The sequence below is a fragment of the Hippopotamus amphibius genome, chromosome 7, assembly GCF_030028045.1.
Source record: "Hippopotamus amphibius kiboko isolate mHipAmp2 chromosome 7, mHipAmp2.hap2, whole genome shotgun sequence".
NCBI lineage: Eukaryota > Metazoa > Chordata > Mammalia > Artiodactyla > Hippopotamidae > Hippopotamus > Hippopotamus amphibius.
Window position 1 is genome coordinate 77,504,471 of NC_080192.1, and position 21,606 is coordinate 77,526,076.

Here is a 21,606-nt window from a genome sequence, read left to right on the forward strand (position 1 = left end):
AGTGTGTGTCATTTTGACAGTCACGTGCACAAACGGGAGAACCACTTCTTAATTACATAGAAGAATATCTACAGTTGGAAATTTATTCTTCTCTTTAAACCCTGAATTCCCAACACCTAAGCTACTGTTGGATACACAGGAATCCCAAAACCTCTTTAAAGGTGGTATTTAGCTGGGAAGTAAAGTTTGTACAAATCATTTTGCTGAAGACAGAAATAACCAAGTGCACTGGCAATTGAAAAAGGTGTTCAAGGAAACACTGTAATAAATAGCATATTTCCTCAAATGTAACAAAACTGTATAAATAGGCTGCGTTACCTCAGGTATTACTATGGAAGAAAATCTCTGCAAGTTAACTGTAGAATGCCATTAACTGTAAAACAGATCCTGATTTTAGGGATCTTAAAATAGGAAAAAAGATATGCTCCTTAGGCCAATAAAATACAGTTGTTCTTAAGCCATATTGCTGATGGAGGGCAGTCCTTATCCTCTGAGGACACTACTTAAAAACGGCTTTTGGGAACCATGTGAGGACTGCTGTATTCATACCTCCCCTTGCTTGTCTGTCAATCCATCATTAGAATAACAAAAGGCAAGAAATGGAATTATATCTTCTGTGATTTTCAGACCCCCACATAAAGCTAATTACTATAGGAAAAAGCACCACTTGATGTGGTTTGGTCTTCCTTCTTCCCCACCAATCACTGTCTTTTCATTCTTTTCTCTAAAGCCCAAAACAACTAAAATAATATAAATTACAATAAATTCAAATGTTTACTTTGAGGTAATGAAGTAAACATGATATTTTAGCCCAGACATTTTGTGGTTGTTTCTGAAGCATGTTAGAAACCCAAAGAGGGAGATATAAACTTTCTAATTTCCAAGTACTTTCCTTCACATTTGCTGGCTTTCATTCTCCTTGTACTGTATAAAGAGAAAGGCAATAGGATTCTCATTTCTGTAATCATGCTGGAACTCTTCTGCCTAATGCTTTAGAAACTGATCAGCAAGAACAGTTTCACACCAGGTCCGATCCCATCAGATCTGGCATTCATTGCTACATGAAATATTTGTGAAATGCCATTAGGTTTGCATAGATGTCTTCTGAGGATGGAAAAAGTTCTACAATTTTAGTTCTCTATTTGCATTTCAAAACTTATGACACTGCTACAGAAATCAAGGGAAAAGGACAAAGCAAATTCATTTTTTTTTCTTGGTTGAAATACCTGATAATGGCAGGCATTCTTTTCTCTACCAAATTCAATTACTTTTGAGATTTGAAGAATAAGGCAGGCAAGGCGGGTAGTGTTTAGGGAATTGTGACTCCAAATTAAATCTTTAGAGAATGGAAAAAAAATCCAAGTTCAGTATCAATTGACTTTATTATATATTATGTCCTTCAATACCCAGACAAATTGGGGAAATTCTCGGAAATATGTAGCTAATTAATTTAGTGGTACTGGTAACTCAGAAAGCACATTTAAATCGACTTTCCTTGTGAGGTCAAATTGCCCCTTTAATCTCAATACAGGCTTAATTTCATTATTTATTAGTCATTTTAGAGATTTTGACCTGCAAATGCCATAAACAATTCTAACTCCTACACACTAGCAATTGTGATAATCTCAAACATTAATAATCTAATTAATGAACTGCAAGCTTCAGCTGTCAGAATACTAAATAGTTGAGATACAGGTTAAAGAGGTGTACAACGTGTGAGAATTAGTGATGTCTTTGTAGTAGGCAGAATCAGGGCTCTTCCAAAGATGTCTGCATCTTAGTTCCTGGACCCTGTGAATATGTTACCTCTCATGGCAAAAGGGACTTGGCAGATGTGATTCAATTAACTATTTTGAGACGAGAGATCATCCTAGATTATCCAGGTGGGCTCAGTATCATCACAAAGTTCCTTAGAAGGGAAAGGAGGAGGCAGGCGAGTCAGAGAAGATGTGACAAGGAGGTCAGAGGTCAGAATGATGAGAGCCACAAGCTAAGTAACAAGGGCAGCCTCTAGAAGCCGAGAAAGACAAGAGAACAAATTCTCCCCTGAAGCATTCAGAAGAGACGTAGCCCTGCCAACACCCTGATTTTAGCTCCATGAAACTGATTTCAGACTTCTGTCATCCAGAGTTGTAAGATAATAAATTTGCATTGTCCTAAGTCACTAAGTTTGTGGTAATTCGTTACAGCAGAAGTGACACTAATGCAGTCTTATTTCATTGGTACAAGATAAATTACCAGCACGTATTGTGAACTTTTTGAAGGAAAAGCATTATTAAAATCATGTACTATTCCTACACTTTGTAAAGTCACCGATTCTTTCTTTCCTGAGCAAGGCAAAAAGATCCAGAGGTGAAATAGATCCACACAAATCCTACAGTAATCCTAAGTAAGACCCTTTTTTTTTTTTTTCATTTACATTTGAAGTTCTGTGCCCTCCATGATGTGATGGTGGGGAGAAACATCTAGATTCTGGATATATTTTGAAAGTAGGGTAGACATGATTTAATGATGGATTGGATGTGTATCATGAAAGAAAGAAGAAAATCAAGGATGGTGTTGAATAGCATCCCCCAAAGGCTCACGCCTGCTCACAATCTGTGAATTTGACCTTACATAGATATAGAATCTTTGCAGGTAAAATCAAAGGTAAGGTGATAGATAGTGGGCCCTAAATCCAGTGACTCCTGTCTTTAGAAGAGGAGGGACACAGAGGCACACCCAGGAAACATGGCCTGTAAATGTAGAGGCAGAAACTGAAATGATGCAGCTACAAGCCAAGGGATGTGACAGGCTTCCAACAGTCATCAGAAGCTGGAAGAGGCCAGGAAGGATTCTCCCCTCGAGACTTCAGAGGGATTGGGCCATCCTGACACCTTGATTTTCAGACTTCTAGCCTCCAGAACTGAGAGAGAATACATTTCTTTTATTTTAAGCCACCTGCTGTGTGTACTCTGTTACAGGTGCCTTAGAAAACAGATACAGATGGCTCCAAGGCTTTTGGCCTCAGCCAAGTGCAAAAACAGAGAAACCACTCACTGAGACACATGGGATAGAAGGATTGTGGGAAGACTAAAAGCTCAGTTTTTGGTATTGTCAAGCTTGCGATGTTTGTTAGATCCCCAAGAGAGGATGTTAAGTAAGTAAACAGAAACACAAGTATGGAGTTTGGGGGATGGAGAAGGGGGTAGAGATACAAATTGAGGCATTGTCCGCTAAGCATACAGAGCGTTTAAAAAACAGGCTGAGATGAGATCGCCAGAGTGAACAAACGGGGGGAAGTGAAAGGACTAAAGATAAGTACAGACAAGGACAATCAGAGACTTTGGATCAAGAATGGACTAGAAACCTGACAGAAAATACATCCAGCAAAACAAGAAGCATATCTTAACAGGAAGACGACTTGAGACACAAGAAGCCATGATGAATTAAGAAACTGACAAATAATTGTGAAAGTATGAGGCTAAAAACAGTTACAATAATGATAATTTGAAATACTGTCAATACTCTCAAACTGAGAGAGGGGGTGGGAGAGACCAAACTAAAGCTGATAGTTCCATATTTGGGGATAGGATATAAATGTGAATTAATTGTAGGAACTGATAAAAATAAATTTAATAGGTTAATATGTTAAAAATTTAGGGACTTCCCTGGCAGACTGGTGGTTAAGACCGTCTTCAAATGCAGGGGATGCAGGTTTGATGCCTGGTTGGGGAGCTAAGATCCCACATGCCTCGTAGACAAAAAACCAAAACATAAAACAGAAGCAATATTGTAACAAATTCAATAAAGACTTTAAAAATGGTCCACATTAAAAAAAAATTTAAAGGCAATTACCAGAAAAACAGAATATTATGAACATGTTTTAAAATGGAACAAAGAAAGATTAGTTAAGCCAAGAAGAAATAGAAAAATCTAAGCCAACAGGCAGAGAGGAAAATGAAAAGACAATTAAAGATCTACTCTTAAGAGAAAACTCCGTGTACAGTAGGTTTTATGGATGAGTTACACCACGCCTCTAAGAGAGGAAATTAGCATGCTACCTAAACTGTCCCAGAATACAGAAAATCGTGGAAAGTTAGTCATTATAAGAGGCTATTATATTCCTAATATGGAAACTGAACAAGCATACACAAAAAGATAACTAGTCGAAGTTCACTCATAACTATAGGAGAATTCTCAAATTAAATATTGGCACATTAAGTCCAAAAATATATTAAATGAGCAATATACCAAAATTAAGGAAATTAATCACAGGAATGTGCAGGTGACTTTAAAAAATCAGAGAATCTATTAATGTAATTTTTCTGCATTAAAAGCTTAAAAAAAAGAGCTATGAACATCTCAATACATGCTGAATCAACTATTCAACTAAATTCAAACTTGTTCCCTGTATGTGTATTCTAGAAAACAGGTCACTGATTGCCAGGGATTGGGGATGCAGAGGGTTTGATGACAAAGTACCAAGGGGAAATTTGGGGTGGTGATGGAATACTTCTATATCTTAACTGTAGTGGTGTCTCAGGAGTGTATGTCTTTGTTAAAACTTGCAGGATACTAAAAAGGGTAAATTGTACTGTATATAAATCATACCTTAATTGTTTAAAATGGAAAGAAAATTCAAACCTTTAAAATATTCAGAAAGCTAGAAAAATAGAGGGAAGCACCCTCAGCTGGACACAAAATAAGAAATTGTATTTAATAATAACACATTGGAATCATTCTCATAAAGGGATTTTGGGACATTTTCATCACCTCAAAAAGAAAGCTTTTATTCTTTAGCTGTCACTCAACCCTCTCTCCCCACCCCCAAGCTATACGCAACTAGTAATCTATTTTCTGTCTCTCTGTATTTGCCTCTTCCGGACATTTCAAATATATGAAATCATATAAAATGTTGTCATTTGTGACCGGTCTTTCATCTTCGCTCAGCGTATTTTCAAGGTTCATCCATGTTGAATCATGTATCAGTACCTCATTCCTTTTTATGCCTGAATGATATTTCGTTATAAAGATGTATCACTTTTCTTCATCTATTCATCACCTGATGGACATTTGTATTGTTTCCACTTTTTGTGGAACAGCTGTTAGGAACAATGCTGCCGTGAACATGCACGTACAAGGCTTTTTGCAGACATGCATTTTCAGTTCTCTTGGGTGTATACTAGGAGTGGAATTGCTGGGTCATACAATAAAGTGATGTTTAACCTTTGAGTAAATGTTGGAACTTTTTCAAAGAGGCTGCACCTGAGCTCCCACCAGCAACTGACATCAGAGTTCCAATTTCTTCACATCCTTGTGAATACTGGGTATTGTTTGTCTTTGATTTTAGCCAGTTAAGTAGGTGTGAAGGATCATCTCATAGTAGTTCTGATTTGCATTTTCTTAATGATAGCAACAGTATCTTTTCATATGCTTATTAGCTATTTATAGATCACCTTTGGGAAAATGTCTACTTAAACTCTTTGCCTATTCTTTTTTTTTTAATTAATTAATTAATTTATTTTATTGGCTGTGTTGGGTCTTCGTTGCTGCACACGGGCTTTCTCTAGTTGCGGCGAGTGGGGGCTACTCTTCCTTGTGGTGCACGGGCTTCTCATTGCAGTGGCCTCTCTTGTTGCAGAGTACGGGCTCCAGGCACGTGGGCTTTAGTAGTTGCGGCACATGGGCTCAATAGTTGCGGCTCACAGGCTCTAGAGCGCAGGCTCAATAGTTGTGGCGCACGTGCTTAGCTGCTCCACAGCATGTGGTACCTTCCTGGAGTAGGGATCAAACCCGTGTCTCCTGAATTGGCAGGTGGATTCTTACCCCCCACTGTGCCACCTAGGAAGTCCTCTTTGCCTATTCTTAAAATGAGTTCTCTTTCTATTGTTGAGCTCTAAGACTTCTTTATTAATTGTGTTTCTATAAATAAAGTTTAATTTGAACACAGTCGCGCATTCATTCATTTAGATATTGTCTGCAAAGCCTAAACTATTTACTAACTGTTCCTGTATAGAAAAAGTTAGTTGACCTCTGACTTAAACAATGAGTTATTGGGAAAGAATTAGATGAATATATTGAAAGAACAGAGCAGACAATCCTGAAACACATCTTTGTATTTATGACACTTTCAATTGCTGGCGTAGGTGGTATTTCACCTAGGGGAAAATGGGCTAATTTGTTGATGGTATTATCATAATTTACTCAACCAATGAAAAGAATAAGGCTAGAATCCTATGTCACACTAATGCAAAAAAAATTTTTTTAACCTAAAAACAAAAATTGTAAAAGAATTAGAATAAAATAGAGAACAATGTTAGAATGTTAGGATGGGAAAGCTCTTTTTTCTCTGAGATGAAAATCAAACACTTTGCTAGTATAAAAGGTACATAAGTAACGTTGTGAGAAAATAGTTGCATCATATAGAACAGACAAATGAATAAGATGTAAGGAGTTTCTACAAATCATTTTTTTTAAAGTGGCAATGGATATGAATGGACAATGTGCAAAGGGAAAACAAACTCAGAAGTTATTGGAGAAATGCAAATTAATGAAATAAATTTTCATCCATACTACAGACACAATGATAAAAAACCAGGTAATATTAAACACTGGCAAAAATTCATGAAAAGATACTCTTGAAACATAGTCAAGGATAAAAAATGACTTCTGATGCCGCCAGCACTACAGTTCCTGTTCTAGCTGTCTAGACTAGAGACACTGAACTACAAGCGCACACAGAGGCAGTTACAAAAACTGTGTGTTGTAACAGTGTTTGTGTTAACAGCAAACCATTAACAGTCTCAATGTCTATCAAAAGAGCTTGAACAAATAAATTACAGAACATTCATACTATGAAATATTTGGCTGCTGTTAAGAAAAAGTAAGAAAATATCTACATATTCACTTGGGAAGAGCTCTAAATACACCTTGTTAAGGGAAATAAAAACTGACTCTTAGAATGGAATTTACCATTGTGGTAATTATAATGAATATTTTAATAATTTAGTTTAGAAACTTGTGATGCTAATATTCAGCAATGATATTTACATATTGTGTGTATCTGGGAAAAAAATCAACTCTTAGAAAAAGTACTTTTAGTACTATACCATTTAGGATTCTTTAAAAAACTGCATATGCACACGTGTATATTTAACGCACAGGGAAAATGAGTGAAACGGTATACATCAAACTCTTGATAGTAATCTCTGGGTAGGGAAGTAAAATCTGGACAAGAGTGTGAGAAGCTTTCATATTTTGCTTCTTCTATTTGCATAATTTCACCTTTATAATGAATCTGTAATTACATGTTGGTTACACGGTTAAAAAAAATCAAAACTTATTAGACTCATGTATACTTTAAATATATTTTGTGGCTGATATTCTGTGCGTGCTGGTTCTTAGAAAATATGGAAAATTTTTTTTAAAGTCCTAGAAAATACTTTCAGCTTTATAAAAGATAACCAAGAAACTCTATACTTCACGTCCTCAATTCTAAGACATGGATGTTAAAATACATCATTAATTTAATAACAGCTTTTCAGGAAAAAACAAGACATACAATCACACTGGATGTATGTGACTGTAAGATTCATTTCAGCTTCACATGTGTTTTTAGATAAAATGATAATTACAGTATTCATCATCTTCTGCAGGAAGTATGGAAGTAGAGGTAAGTATGACTGCAACCTTGATGATCTCCCTTGGAATGAATAGACCTATGCTTGTAAACTGTTGAAAATCAGATCCATGTGCCTGTAGCAGGAATATTTACAGAGGAAAAGACAATCAAGGGAAAACCCACTGTCCACTAAAAATCTCTGTGTGAATAAAGCATATTCATCCTGGGTGATGCAGGATCTCACCTTATTTGGAAACGGGAATTTGCTTGGTTCCACTTTGCCAGGTGCTGGAATAGCTGAAAGTGGTGGAAGCCAGGTCATTTCCTAAAGGGAGGGAAAAACAAACAACGTTGTAATATACAGAGTATTTAAAGTCAGTAGCATACAAAGCAGTTACACAAGCCTGCCTTATTAAGGCATAAATGGGATAAGGAATGAACAAGAGATGAATAAGAAATGAAAGGTATATTTTTTAAAAAGGATTAAAAACCCACTTTTATAATTTTTTTCCTAATTTTACCAATTCTTGGTTTCACGGCTATCCCCATCAACCCATTATACCTTAAAAAGATCTACAAGGCTTTCCTATTTTCAACTCATTTAAGCTCCTAAGTAAAGGGAGACCCCAGTAGTAAAAGTTCTATGGAAAATGCCATACAAAGGGGGCTGCTTCCCACAAAGTTTACAGGATGTTTCTGAAGTAATGAACAAAGAACTTTTAAAATTAGGGATCATTATTAGAGGGGATATTTATTTTATTAGAAACTCCTATCAGTATAAGTTTCCAACAAGTCCCACACATCATTTTGGTCTTCATAAAAATGTCATTCATGGAAAAGTGAAAAAACAAATTACATGTATGAAATAAAGAGAGGGTGTTGTGATTTTTATAACAGTATTAAGAACACAACTAGAGCTCAACATGTAATACTTCATATGCTTTTTGACATACACTCTCACTAAACTGTGAGAGAGAAAGAGATGGGGGAGGGTTGTTTCATTCACGTCCAGTACTTTTCTCCAGTTCCTCTTCCTGGAAGATACTTACATTCACTAAATGATTATGGAATTAAATTGAATCCACTTCTGATTACTAGGAAACTGACTTGGAATTTACAAATCAGTTCTGAACCCTATTTCTTGATTCCTTCCACTTTCAAACCTAAACAAACACAGAGGCACAGAGTTGAGCCATTTTGAAAAAAGTAAGAAATTCTCTCTTTCAGTGAAGACATTTTCTCAACTCCCTTGGTAGTGGGGCGAGATTGAAAAGGGATTTTGTCAGGTGTTTCAAGGGAGAGTTTCTTGAGGCTGGTCTTGTGCCTCCTTTCCTTGGGTAACTCTCTTCCCCCAGCACCGCAGAGAGGGTGGACCCACATGGAGCCCAAGGAGAGTGAGCGTGTTCAAACCCGCCTTGGAAGGATTTACTGGCCCTATATCACCTCTCACCCACTGTGACACGTGTGCCATAGAGGGGGTCAAACTCACATGCACTCAAGGTGTCCCTTCTTCATCCTACTGTTACCAAGGTTTCTCCAATGGAAGGCAAAGGAAGATCCAGTGTCGCTTTATGACCCTCTCTCTGCTCCCGCAGTACCTGCCTGTTCTATCCTGTATCTATCCTTGTTGCCTCTTTTGAGGAAGTTGCTAAGCAGCACTGCTGAATTTACGTCCAGGAACAGAGCTGGTGCTCAGTATGTTTTTGAATTAGTATCTCTGCAATGTCTCTACCTTTCTTCCTGGTTACCTGAACTACCACCCGAATCACACCTTCATTATTTTTAACCTGAAGGATGTTAATGGTTTCTGATGGTTCTCTTTCTTCTATTATTAATCCATCCTACACATCCCTGCCAACTTAATTTTCCTAAAGCACAGATCCCAGCGAAAAGCTCCCCTGCTCCACAATCTTCATATACCATCACATACACAGAGATAACGACGGTGAGGATGCCACTGGTTGTGTTTTACAGTTTTCAGAGTAACAGTTTTCTCCTTTACACCCAAGCCTTCATGTAACTATTATCATTTCCATATTGCAGGTGAAGTCAAAGCTCAAAAAGATTAATTGATTTGCCCAAGTTCATAAATGCCACCACTGAAATTTGCACATCTATCTCCTTAGTACCAGTCCAGTATTCGTTTTTCACTCTACTGCATTTGCTAAGACCTCATTCTAGTATTCCAGACCTTCTACAACAAGGTCCCGTTTTCAGCCTTGTGCCTTTTTGTTAAACTACACATACTACAAATAAGACAAACTACTGTCTCTGCTTCTAAGTACAGCATCCCCTGTGCGTGTGAATGCCCTACCGCCACATACTTTTTGGATTTCTAGCCATCCGTGAGGTCTCATCTCAAACATCACCTCTGTCTTGAAGTCTCTGCTGATTCTCCTTTTATCCCAATATGATATGAAAACTCCCTTCTCATCCTCCTCCATGTACTTTCTTTTCCTCTCTTTTTTCATAGTAACTGTTACATTCCTTTTTGTGATGTAGTTTTATGAGTACACACCTCAATCTGCATTCAACCACTTGCTCCTCTTCTGATACCCTTCCCCCAATGCAGAATAAAAATCATGCTTAGGAATCCTAATAATCTCTTTCAAGAACAGCCCTCTAAAGAAGGATTGAGGGCTTCCTAGGTTGCACAGTGGTTAAGAATCCACCTGCCAATGCAGGGGACATGGGTTCGATCCCTGCTCCAGGAAGATACCACATGCCGCGGAGCAACTAAACCCGTGCACCACAACTATTGAGCCTGAGCTTTAGAGCCCGTGAGCCACAACTACTGAGTCCATGTGCTGCAACTACTGAAGCCCACATGCCTAGAGCCCGTGCTCCGCAACAAGAGAAGCCATGGCAATGAGGAGCCCGCGCACCGAAATGAAGAGTAGCCCCCACTCACCGCAACTAAAAGAAAGCCCGCGCACAGCAAAAAAAGACCCAACACAGCCAATAAAATTAATTAATTAATTAATTAAAAAAAGGATTGAACATTTCTTTCGAGAGGGATATGTCTACTCATCTTTGTGTAGACAAGATAAAGCGCCTTGCTCAAAATGAACATGTTGAATTAAACTAAACACCTATATTTCAATGCAAAATTGCTAACATCACTAATTATAGCTAAGTATTTCCACGTGATTTTTCCATCTAACGAGTACAATTAAATTTACAGAGGAATAGTAAAGACAGTAAATTCACTTAAAACAGTTAAATCTATTAGAATTTCCCAAAATATAAGAATTATTTACACAAACCATTTAAATATATTTGTTTTTAATTAATGTGCAGTGACTTTTTAAGACTGATTATTCATCGCATTAAAATTCTCCATGGGAAAATTAAGGGAAAATAGACTATTCTTACTTCCTCTTCTGTTACTTACTAGCTCAGTGACTTTAGGTAAGTCACATCTTCAGTCAGTTGTAGTGATTTCAAACCAAAGACTCTGCAATCAATCATATCTCAGCTTGTGGTATCTCTGAACCAGAGGAAATGTAGATGTTAACTATCTCATGGTTTAATCATGAGGATTAAATGATTAAATGAGATTATATATATATATATATAAGAGCATCATATATATATATATATATATATATATATATATATATATGAGAGCTCATACACACACACACACACACACACACAGCCCATGGTTAGCTTATGTTTAATCATTCAATAAAAACCAGCTGATTAATGCCAAGCTGCGTTTCAGAATTCTCTCTAAAATGAGAAAAAGAATTTCTCTCTGTGTTTTAAATGTTGGGAATCTGAGATGACAGAGTATCTGGGAAAGTGTTTTTATAAAAGAATGAAGTATTATGCAATTGTAATCTATAATTAGACTAGTAATAATTAATACAAACTATATATTACTAAAACAGAAAGTTATTTAAAGAGACTATTACGATTCCTAAGTATAATTTGTACTTTATTTTGGAAAAAATGTCCTTAAGTTTTCTCATCAGAGCAGATCTCTGACATAATAATACCAGTCAGTGAGGGAAGATTTGATTTTTTAAAAAGTGTTTAATTTGTACCTTATTTCTGGTAGTGATTTAAAATGTAAGCAAAGGTAAAATTTTTCAGAGCTGCTGAAACTTCACTTAGTTTGCCTCGGATTATTTTCTTCACAGGGAAAGGATGCTATGCCACTGCGAGGCCACGGGTCCCACACAGCCGCATCCACTGGTCCCCACCCCCGCCTGTGCTCCTGACCGCCTAACCTCAGCCATCCCCTCATCACTACTTTGCTCCTCTTTCCCCTACTCAGCTGTCCTTTACCTACTTTCTGGACCACTGGTAAGACAGGAAGAGAAATATAATGTTTGAAGCTAATTGTTCCAAAGTCTAGGTAGCTACCTTCTGGTCTCATAAACCTCCCTGCCACCACCTGGATCTGTGTTTCTTCCTTTTTGACTTCCTTGTCCCTTAGGAATGAGGGCACATCCTATTCCCCAGCACTGGGAGGTCCTCAGTTTTGAGTCTACATTCCTTAGCCATCTGAGGGGATTAAGAACCTAAGAAAATGATACAAATGAATTTATTTACAGAACAGAAATAGGCTCACAGACTTAGAAACCCAAAGGGGAAAGGTGGGATGAGGGATGAATCAGGAGTTCAGAATTAGCAGATACTCACTACTATATACATATCAATAACATAAACAAGAGACATACCGTATAGCACAGGGAGCTATATTCAATATTTCGCAATACCCTATAATGGAAAAGACCCTGAAAAGGAATATATATATATAACATATATGCATGTATAACTGAATCCCTTTGTGAATTTCTTCTCTCCTGAATCACTTTGTGAATCACACCTGAAACACAACATTGCAAATCAACTATACTTCAATTAAAAAAAAAAATCAATACATCTGCCTTAACACAGTCTCACCAGTCGCATCTCCCTAAGCAAACACGTAGTTACCCAAGGGACATATTTCAGGGTATCTTCTTATTTCTTAGACAGACTTAAAATGCCAAGTCTCTTTATAGCAAATATACTTGCTTGTCCTAAATGAAAGGACAGATAAGGTTAAATGACAGGGGTATAGAATACTGCCTTTCATTAACTGTCCAACTTTCTCTCTCCTCCATATACCAATCTTCAAAAGGCCACGGGGCACGTGGGCCAGTTTGCATTTTCCTGTCTACTGGACAGCGAGACTGATCATGAGTCCCAAGAATCCACAGCTTCAAGGTGAGCAGACTCTCCTGTCCTCACTTTGCACCCCTCCCCCTCCCCCCGTAGGTACCCACTTGCTCTGATGTCACCTGCACCAGCCTGTCTCAGGACAAACGGCCAGAGGATTATGGCATCCGTTCTCTAAGCAGTGTAGCTCTTTGTTATCAAAAGAGAGAAGAAACAAAAATTGAATTTTATCCTGAAATCTAATTTTAGAGTTCAAAACATGCAGTTATGAAGACCTGCAAAGTATACTAAGTTTGCAAAAAGATGAAACTAGAAAAAATTTAAACTGTATTTTAACTTTCCTATTAGATTCAGTGACTAGAAAAGCACTTCCCGTGGTCTCTCTCCCTGGCTACTGTTTCCCCAGTGCACTCTACCTTGGCCACGGCCACAGAAGTGTTTTATCTGAAATAGTTACCATGCCAAGTGGCTTCCAGTGACCCTGCTCCAAACACTCAGGATGCCCTGTCACAGGGTGCCATCAAGGCACACCGCAGTGTCACTGTCTATTACTTTCCTACTACACTCCTACTCCAAGGCGGATGGCTCTACTTCCTGTCCTGCCCGAGGTTTTCCCGTCCTGATGTCTTTTGGTTTTCCTTTCATGTGATTCCATCTTCACTCACTTCTTCATTCTTTCGCACCCCTGGCCTCTCTCTGAATCAGGTCACTGACCACTGCTGTCCTCAGCGAGGGCTGTCCCCCCCCCCCATGATTTGTGTCACTTTAATGTTTACAGGCTACATGGGGCTGTGAGTTTTCCTCTTATGGGTTACCACTATCAGATTATAAACTTTTTAAACCCTACCAGATAATAACCTCTTGAGGGAAGAGATCGTGTCTTATAACTGTCTTGTAACTCCTCAAAGGCTACACAATGGGTAAAATAATAGGAATGCATTTAATTTCTCGGGGAGATTCTCTTTTTTTGCCTGTAAAATGATGGCAACAGTAGGGACTTCCCTGGCGGTCCCGTGGTTAAGACTCTGCCTTCCAATGCAGGGGGTGCCGATTCCATCTCTGGTTTGGGAGCTAGGATCCCACATGCCTCACGGCCAAAAAACCAATACATAAAAGAAGCAATATTGTAACAAATTCAATAAAGACTTTAAAAATGGTCCACATCAAATAAATCTTAAAAAAAAATGATGGCAACAATAAATGATACTTCTCCTACCAAACGCATATGACTGCCACCAGGATTGACAGAGATTAAATCCCCTCTCTCTCAGCAATGTCTCCACACCCACTGCCAGCTCAGGGGCCACCTCCACAGGCCTGGCCAGTGACCACAGTGAACTCCAGAATGCTCTGTGCTCAGAAACTTACTCTTTTCAAAATAAAACAATGGATTAATCCTGTCAGATGCAAAACGCCAGAGTCGATTTTTACGTGTGGCAGTGGCTGCTGCAGACTGGAGCATTATTTTATCTTCAGTTTCCATATCAGAATCATCACTCAGCACGGCAGTTCTTTCACACGTCATTATTCATGTTATGACACTCCTATCAGATAAATGCTGCCAACAACAGAACGTGGTAATTTTTATTACACTGCATATCCTTTCAATGCTGTAAGTGAACAGGAGTACTGTATCTGTTGAAAGGAAAACACTCCTGCAGGCCTGTACCTGGGAGGCAGAGCACCAGCCCTTGAGCAAGATAAAGTGGGAGAAACACACTCCTTTCCTGATAGAACTAGAAAGTAGGTTCTAATTGTCAATGCATCCCTGGACTGTAAACACAGACTCTAGGTCAGACTTGAAGCCTAGGCAGACTTGAGCTTAGAATAAGGAGGTCACAGTCAAAATCTCTAATTTGGCCCCTAAATCCACAAAATTCCAAAACATCCTCATTCTGTTACCACAGTAGAGGGACCTATAGTTTGAAAACTAACAGTAAGTATAGAGCATTTATAGCCATTGATGGAAAGCTTTTGGAAAAACAGTAGCTGCTGAAAAATAAAAATACTTGCCTTACTAAGAGTTTTAAAAGCCTATTTTTCTTTGTAAAAAAATTATTTTATTGAAGTATAGTTGATTTATAATGCTATGTTAATTTCTGCTATACAGCAAAGTGATCCAGTTATACATATATATACATTCTTTTTCACATTCTTTTCCCTGTGCTATACAGTAGGACATTGTTTATGCATTCTATATATAGTAGTTTGCATCTCCTAACCTCAAACTCCCACTCTATCCCCCCCACCACCCCCTTTCCCCCTTGGCAACCACAAACCTGTTCTCTATGTCTGTGAGTCTGTAAAAACCTATTTTTTTTAGTAAAGCTCAGGCTGCTATAATTAAAAGCATGCAAATAACCAATGGAAATCTGTAAAAATAGGGTTACCAAAAATCATAGTGAAATCATGTTTCTTTATGAAACATGTCCAGGCATACATCCAATTTGAACTAAAATTGGCCTGAAAGGGATTCCCAGTTGCTGTACGTGTATTTTCTGGTCACATGCACCCCCCTGGGTGGGAGAATCTTCCACTGGAACACCAAGTAATCTAACTCACTGCAACACCAGAGCTTTTTAACTTGTTGCTGTCCTCTGCTCTCAGTGACTGCTCTCAGTGAGGTTAATCACCAATGGATAAAACAGAGGGTGTACCACGTAGGTAAAGAACTGGAATCAATTCAAGAAACAGCTTGCAATTCAGGTTTCACAGACTGAAGAACACACGCACGAGACAACAATATGACCCCAGGTGCTTACGGCAGGAAGGCAGGCATTGGGTGCTGACAAATATGAAAGCAAACCTTCAAACCAGAAACTCCAAGGGCACCTTAAGACAAGTGCTGCACACTCGCTTGTATGACTCGTCTGTATGATTTCCAGCTCTCACAAAGCTGAGGCCATGCTGTGTCTGGCCTTTCCTTATTTCCTTCACATTGTAGAGTGTTATTCATTGTAAGGAAATGAATCCCATTTGCTGGAGACCCAGACCCCTCACCTCCCTGACTTCAGCAGCCCTTGCAAACTCTGGACTCTTCATGGAAAGTTAAAGAGCCTTGACTGACGTCAACATAACTATCACTCTTAAACAAATCGTCTCATGCTGGATCTCTTCATTTTGGACTTTTCTGAAGATTTCTCATTGTAGATGCAGTTTTGTTGTTTCCTAGTTTTCTTTTGGGGCAGGAAGATGGACAGGATCTGTCCTATTCTCTTGTCCCTCTGTGTTAAGTGCTTTCCCTATTCTATGTATTTACTTGGGACCTTTAAAATGAATATGTTTAAACACATTCACTTAAAATGAATGTGTTAGGCTTCCTTGGTGGTGCAGTGGTTAAGAATCTGCCTGCCAATGCAAGGGGCATGGGTTCGAGCCCTGGTCTGGGAAGATCCCACATGCTGAGGAGCAACTAAGCCCATGCACCACAACTACTAAGCCCAGGCACTCTGGAGCCCATATGCCACAACTATGCCACACTGCTGCACAGTGCAACAAAGAGCCTGCATGCTGCAACAGAAGATTCCGCGTGCCACAACTAAGACCCGATACAGCGAAACAAATAAAATATTTTTAAAAATTAAATAAAATATTAAAAGTAGCAAAATCTACATTGGGTTCTCAGAATGTAAAGGAGATGATTTTTGATGTTGAGTGTACAGCTGCAGGAACTTAATGACTCTTATTAAACCCAGGTGACAACTTCACTCCCGAATTCCTGCTGCAATACAATGGCACCTGCTAGTTTCCTACACTCTTACAAACCCTGTGCTCCCAATGAGAAGCACTCACTGGTCTAATCTTAAATTTTAAAAGATGCTTTAAAGAAAAGACTAAATCATTTGAGGGGCATTAAGAGGATTTCCCAAATTCCAAATCTTGGGCTGGTATTTTCCTGTAGCATTTCTGAGAATAAGTCATACTAAGTCTAGATTTACAAGAAATGAGCCAAATTTCTGACCAGCTTGTGAGAAAGGTCATGTTATTAATGATGCCACTGTCACCTTATTTCTGATCTACACAACACCTCCTGGTGGTAGTGCAGACACACAGAAATTAGCCCTGGTAAAGACATATAGATTACAATTATCTTTGAACTAGCTGTGGTTCGCAATAATCCAACTGCTCTTTCATAGGCATCTAAGGGGAAAGATGCTGTGATCTGGGACAGAGAGGAAGCCTGTGGAGGCCAGAAGGAGAGGAGGGTGAGAATTACATTCTTGGCCATGTTCCCACTTAACATGTTCCTGAACTGCTTTCCACAGACAATCTGGAAATGTGCGTTTGATGAAACTCGTGTCTCAATTACAGGGAAGCAGAATGGTGGAACAGAACAGGCTTGGAGCTGGTGTTTAATATTGACCAACCTTGCCTAGCACTGGCCCTGCCATGAACCAGCAGAATGACCTTGGGCAAGTTTTGTTTTTTGATTATTGGTGTCCTCATCTGTAAATTGATGTTGATAACCATATCTTGCAGGATTACTGAAAGGGTTAGTGATAAATACACAAGGTACCTAGCACAGGATCTGGCACAAAGTTGGTGCTCCACAGAAGGTAATTATTGCTGTGTCACTACTTTTATGATTAGTGGTCCAGCTTTGGGCTTGGAGCTTGGGAAGGAAGGGGATGAATATAAGAAAAGACATTTATGAGTTGTTTTTTTTTAAATCTATTTCACTCAGTTAATTACTTAATATTTACCTGGTTAATTATTCATAGTCAAATAGAAAGCAGAATGAAAGTGTGCTTATTAAACAATAATTTGCTTCCCTAACTCCCTTTGCCACTAAAGCACCATGCACACAGAGGGAAGGGGGGATGCTATCTCAGTGTCTAGTAAATAGTATTTTTCCTAAATGGGACAATTACCAATAAGCAGGATGCATCCTCTTTCCAAAAGCTGGTGTGGGGTTCCAAAGAGTTTAGATGCTTTGCCTTTGTGACTATAGACTTCTCCTGGGGCAACAGTGAGGGCTGTCCAGCTGGTACACTGGCCTGACAGCTCATCTCAGATGAGCTGAAGGAGGCAGTGGGAAATGGGACGTAGAAAAGGAAAGCTACTGTGTGATAGTGCAGGAGTTAGCATCCAGGCAGGGCACACAGCAAGGTGGGCCAGCCTGGACACGAACAGACCCTGGAAACCACTGGCGCTGATATAAAAGTCCCTGGTGTGGCAGGATTTCTGGTTCACCAGAGGGAAGGCAAGTCTCAGCTGCTGCGCTGCTGTGAGCCCAACCCTGCAGCAGGTACACCTCTTTCTCTCCTTCAAGCCCTTTCCCAGCTAACTTCCTTCTGGACACCAGGCTTCTCTATTAACTTTACCCAAATAGTTCTTCTCAGTTTGAGAGGTGATTTATAAATCACTGGATGGCATTGCCCAAGTTCAGCCAGATGTTTCCCAGTCTTAAGGATGAATGTGAAAAGCAGGATGACTTTATAGGAGACATAAAATGTCTACTGACGTACTCCACGGACAGCCAAATCCAGAGGCTGGAGGAAAGCTGGTTAGCCTTGGAGAAAATTTTTTTTTAACCATGAGGTTAAAATATCCTTAAAAAGGAAAAGCAAAAATTAAACTGTTTTCCCTCAAAAGTTCACAGGTCTTCAAGAAAAGAGAGGGTAGGGTCAAAATAAAAACAGGATGACAACTACTCTTATTAGAAGAAAAAACAACAAAAAAGACTGAGTTTGGTATAGCCTGATAAAGAGTTTACTCCTTGGGAAAAGATACTCTGTCAGAATAAATAAATAACTAGTGTTTTGGCCAAAGAGAAGCATGAGAGGGGTCATAGTTGCTGTATCAGACATCTGAAGGGCTGCCTTGTGGGGAAAAACATTATGTGTGGCTTACAGGGACAAGAAACATGAATAGAGTCAAAGCTATAGGGAAGAGTTTGGTTTTTGTAAACTTTCTAATGATTTACGTCGCTAAATATTCCACAGGTGCTTTGTCCTAATAAGCACTGCTTTAGGAGCTGGGGATACAGCTGCAAATAAGGTCACTGTCTTCATGCAGGCCACATTCTGGCAAAAATGAGGCATGTACACAATACTTTGTAACATTATATAACACAACACAGTGTAACTTAGTGTGATGTAATATGATATAACATAATGAAACACAAAACTATTCAACAGTAGCTGGCCACCTTAACATGGTGAGCTGCTTGTCATGGAAGCATTCAGGATCATAAACAGAATACAAGGTCTCTTGGAACCCCAAGTCTGGAGCATCTGCTCCTTTCGGACTTTGGTGGGGTCACATGGGGTGCATATGACCCCTACCCTCTGCATTTGTCTCTAATTCCTGATTCAGTGAAGTACTCAACTATACATGTGATCCCTGGTAGGCTGGGGATACATGATTTTGTTTTGATTTTTAATTGAAAAGTATCTTTACTACATATTTCTGCTTACATAAATAATATATGCTTTTTGTTAAAAAGTTAAACATTGCAAAAATATAAAATGCAGGAAAAAGAAAGCCACCCAGGATCCTAACATGTACAGATAATGCCCAGTGAACTGGCTGCTTACCCAGTTTTTATACACATATACTAGCACAGGGATTATATGTATACTTTTAATGAGGTCACACTGTGTGGTGACTTAATCTCTTTCATTTTTCATTTCTTCTTCCCCAAAACAACATATAAACTTATCTTCCTTTTAAAGGCTACATAGGAGGAAGAATCAAGATGGCGGAGTAGGAGGATGCGCGCTCACTCCCTCTTGCAAGAGCACTGGAATTACAACCGCTGAACAACCATCGACAGAAAGACACTGGAACTCACCAAAAAAAACCACCCCACATCCAGAGACAAAGGAGAAGCCGCAACGAGATGGTAGGAGGGGCGCAATCACATTAAAATCAAATCGCATAAATGCTGGGTGGGTGACTCACAAGCTGGAGAACAGTTATACCACAGAAGTCCTGAGGGTTCTCAGCCCCACATCAGATTTCCTAAACTGGCGGTCCAGCAACGGGAGGAGGAATCCCCAGAGAATCAGACTTTGAAAGCCAGTGGGATTTGATTGCAGGACTTCCACAGGACTGGGGGAAACGGAGACTCCATTCTTGGAGGGCACACAAAAAAGTGTGCTCACCAGGACCCAGGGGGAAGGAGCAGTGACCCCATAAGAGACTGAACCAGACCTACCTGCTGGTGTTGGACGGTTGCCTGCAGAGGTGGGGGGCAGCTGTGGCTCGCCAAGGAGACAGGGGAACTGGCAGCAGGGGTTCTGAGAAGAGCTCATTGGCGTGAGCCCTTCCAGAGTCCACCATTAGCTCCACCAAAGAGCCTGTAAGCTCCAGGGCTGCGTCGCCTCAGGCCACACGACCACCAGGGTGGGAACACAGCCCCACCCATTAGCAGACAAGCAGGTTAAAGTGTCACTGAGCTCCACCCACCAAATCGGATTAAAGTTTTACTGAGCTCCACCCACCCAGCCCAACCCACCATCAGTCCCTCCCATCAGGAAGCACCCACAAGCCTCCTAGACAGCTTCCTCCACAAGAGGGCAGACAGCAGAATCAAGCAGTATCAGCACTATTTCATCTTGTGGAACTGAAAATCACAGCCACAGAAAGACAGAGAAAATGAAAAGGCAAAAGACTTTGTACCAGATGAAGGGACAAGGTAAAACACCAGAAAAACAACTAAATGAAGAGGAGTTAGGCACTCTTCCGGGAAAAGAATTCAGAATAATGATGGTGAAGATGATCCAGGACTTTGAAAAAAGATTGGATGCAAAGATCGAAAAGTTGCAAGAAAAGTTTACCAAAGACCTAGAAGAATTAAAGAACAAACAAACAGAGATATGCAACACAATAAGTGAAATGAAAAATACACTAGAAGGAACTAATAGCAGATTAACTGAGGCAGAAGGACGAATAAATGACCTGGAAGACAGAATGGTGATCATCACTGATGCAGAAAAGAATAAAGAAAAAAGAATGAAAAGAACTGAAGACCACCTAAGAGACCTCTGGGACAATGTTAAACGCACCAACATTCGCATTATAGGGGTCCCAGAAGGAGAAGAGAGAAAGAAAGGACCTGAGAAAATACTGGAAGAGATTATAGTTGAAAACTTCCCTAACATGGGAAAGGAAATAGTTACCCAAGTCCAGGAAACACAGAGTCCCAGGCAGGATAAACCCAAGGAGAAACACACCAACACATATAGTAGTCAAACTGACAAAAATTAAAGACAGAGAAAAGTTATTAAAAGCAAGAATGGAAAAACGACAAATAACATACAAGGGAACTCCCATCAGGTTAACAGCTGATTTCTCAGCAGAAACTCTGCAAGCCAGAAGGGAGTGGCATGATATATTTCAAGTGATGACCGAGAAGAACCTACAACCAAGAATACTCTACCCAGCAAGGATCTCATTCAGATTCGAGGGAGAAATCAAAAGCTTTACAGACAAGCAACAGCTAAGAGAATTCAGCACCACCAAACCAGCCTTACAACAAATACTAAAGGAACTTCTCTAAGCGAGAAACATAAGAGAAGAAAAGGACCTACAAAAATAAACCTAAAACAATTAAGAAAATGGTAATAGGAACATACATATCAATAATCACCTTGAATGTAAATGGACTAAATGCACCAACCAAAAGACATAGACTGGCTGAATGGATACAAAAACAAGACCTATATATATGCTGTCTACAAGAGACCCACTTCAGACCTAGGCACACATACAGACGGAAAGTGAGGGGATGGAAAAATATATTCCATGCAAATGGAAATCAAAAGAAAGCTGGAGTAGTGATACTCATATCAAATAAAATACACTTTAAAATAAAAAATGTT

General features: G+C 39.3%; 1 protein-coding gene across 2 annotated transcripts in view; it reads right to left on the reverse strand.

Moving 5' to 3' along the window:
- The window catches only part of AFF3 (ALF transcription elongation factor 3), a 556,683-nt gene that overhangs the window by 178,462 nt on the left and 356,615 nt on the right, over window positions 1-21,606 (reverse strand). For both annotated transcript variants that reach the window (XM_057741064.1, XM_057741063.1), the window contains one exon: window positions 7,848-7,928. In XM_057741064.1, coding sequence (XP_057597047.1) covers window positions 7,848-7,928 — 81 coding nt within the window. The remainder of the gene's footprint in view (window positions 1-7,847; window positions 7,929-21,606) is intronic.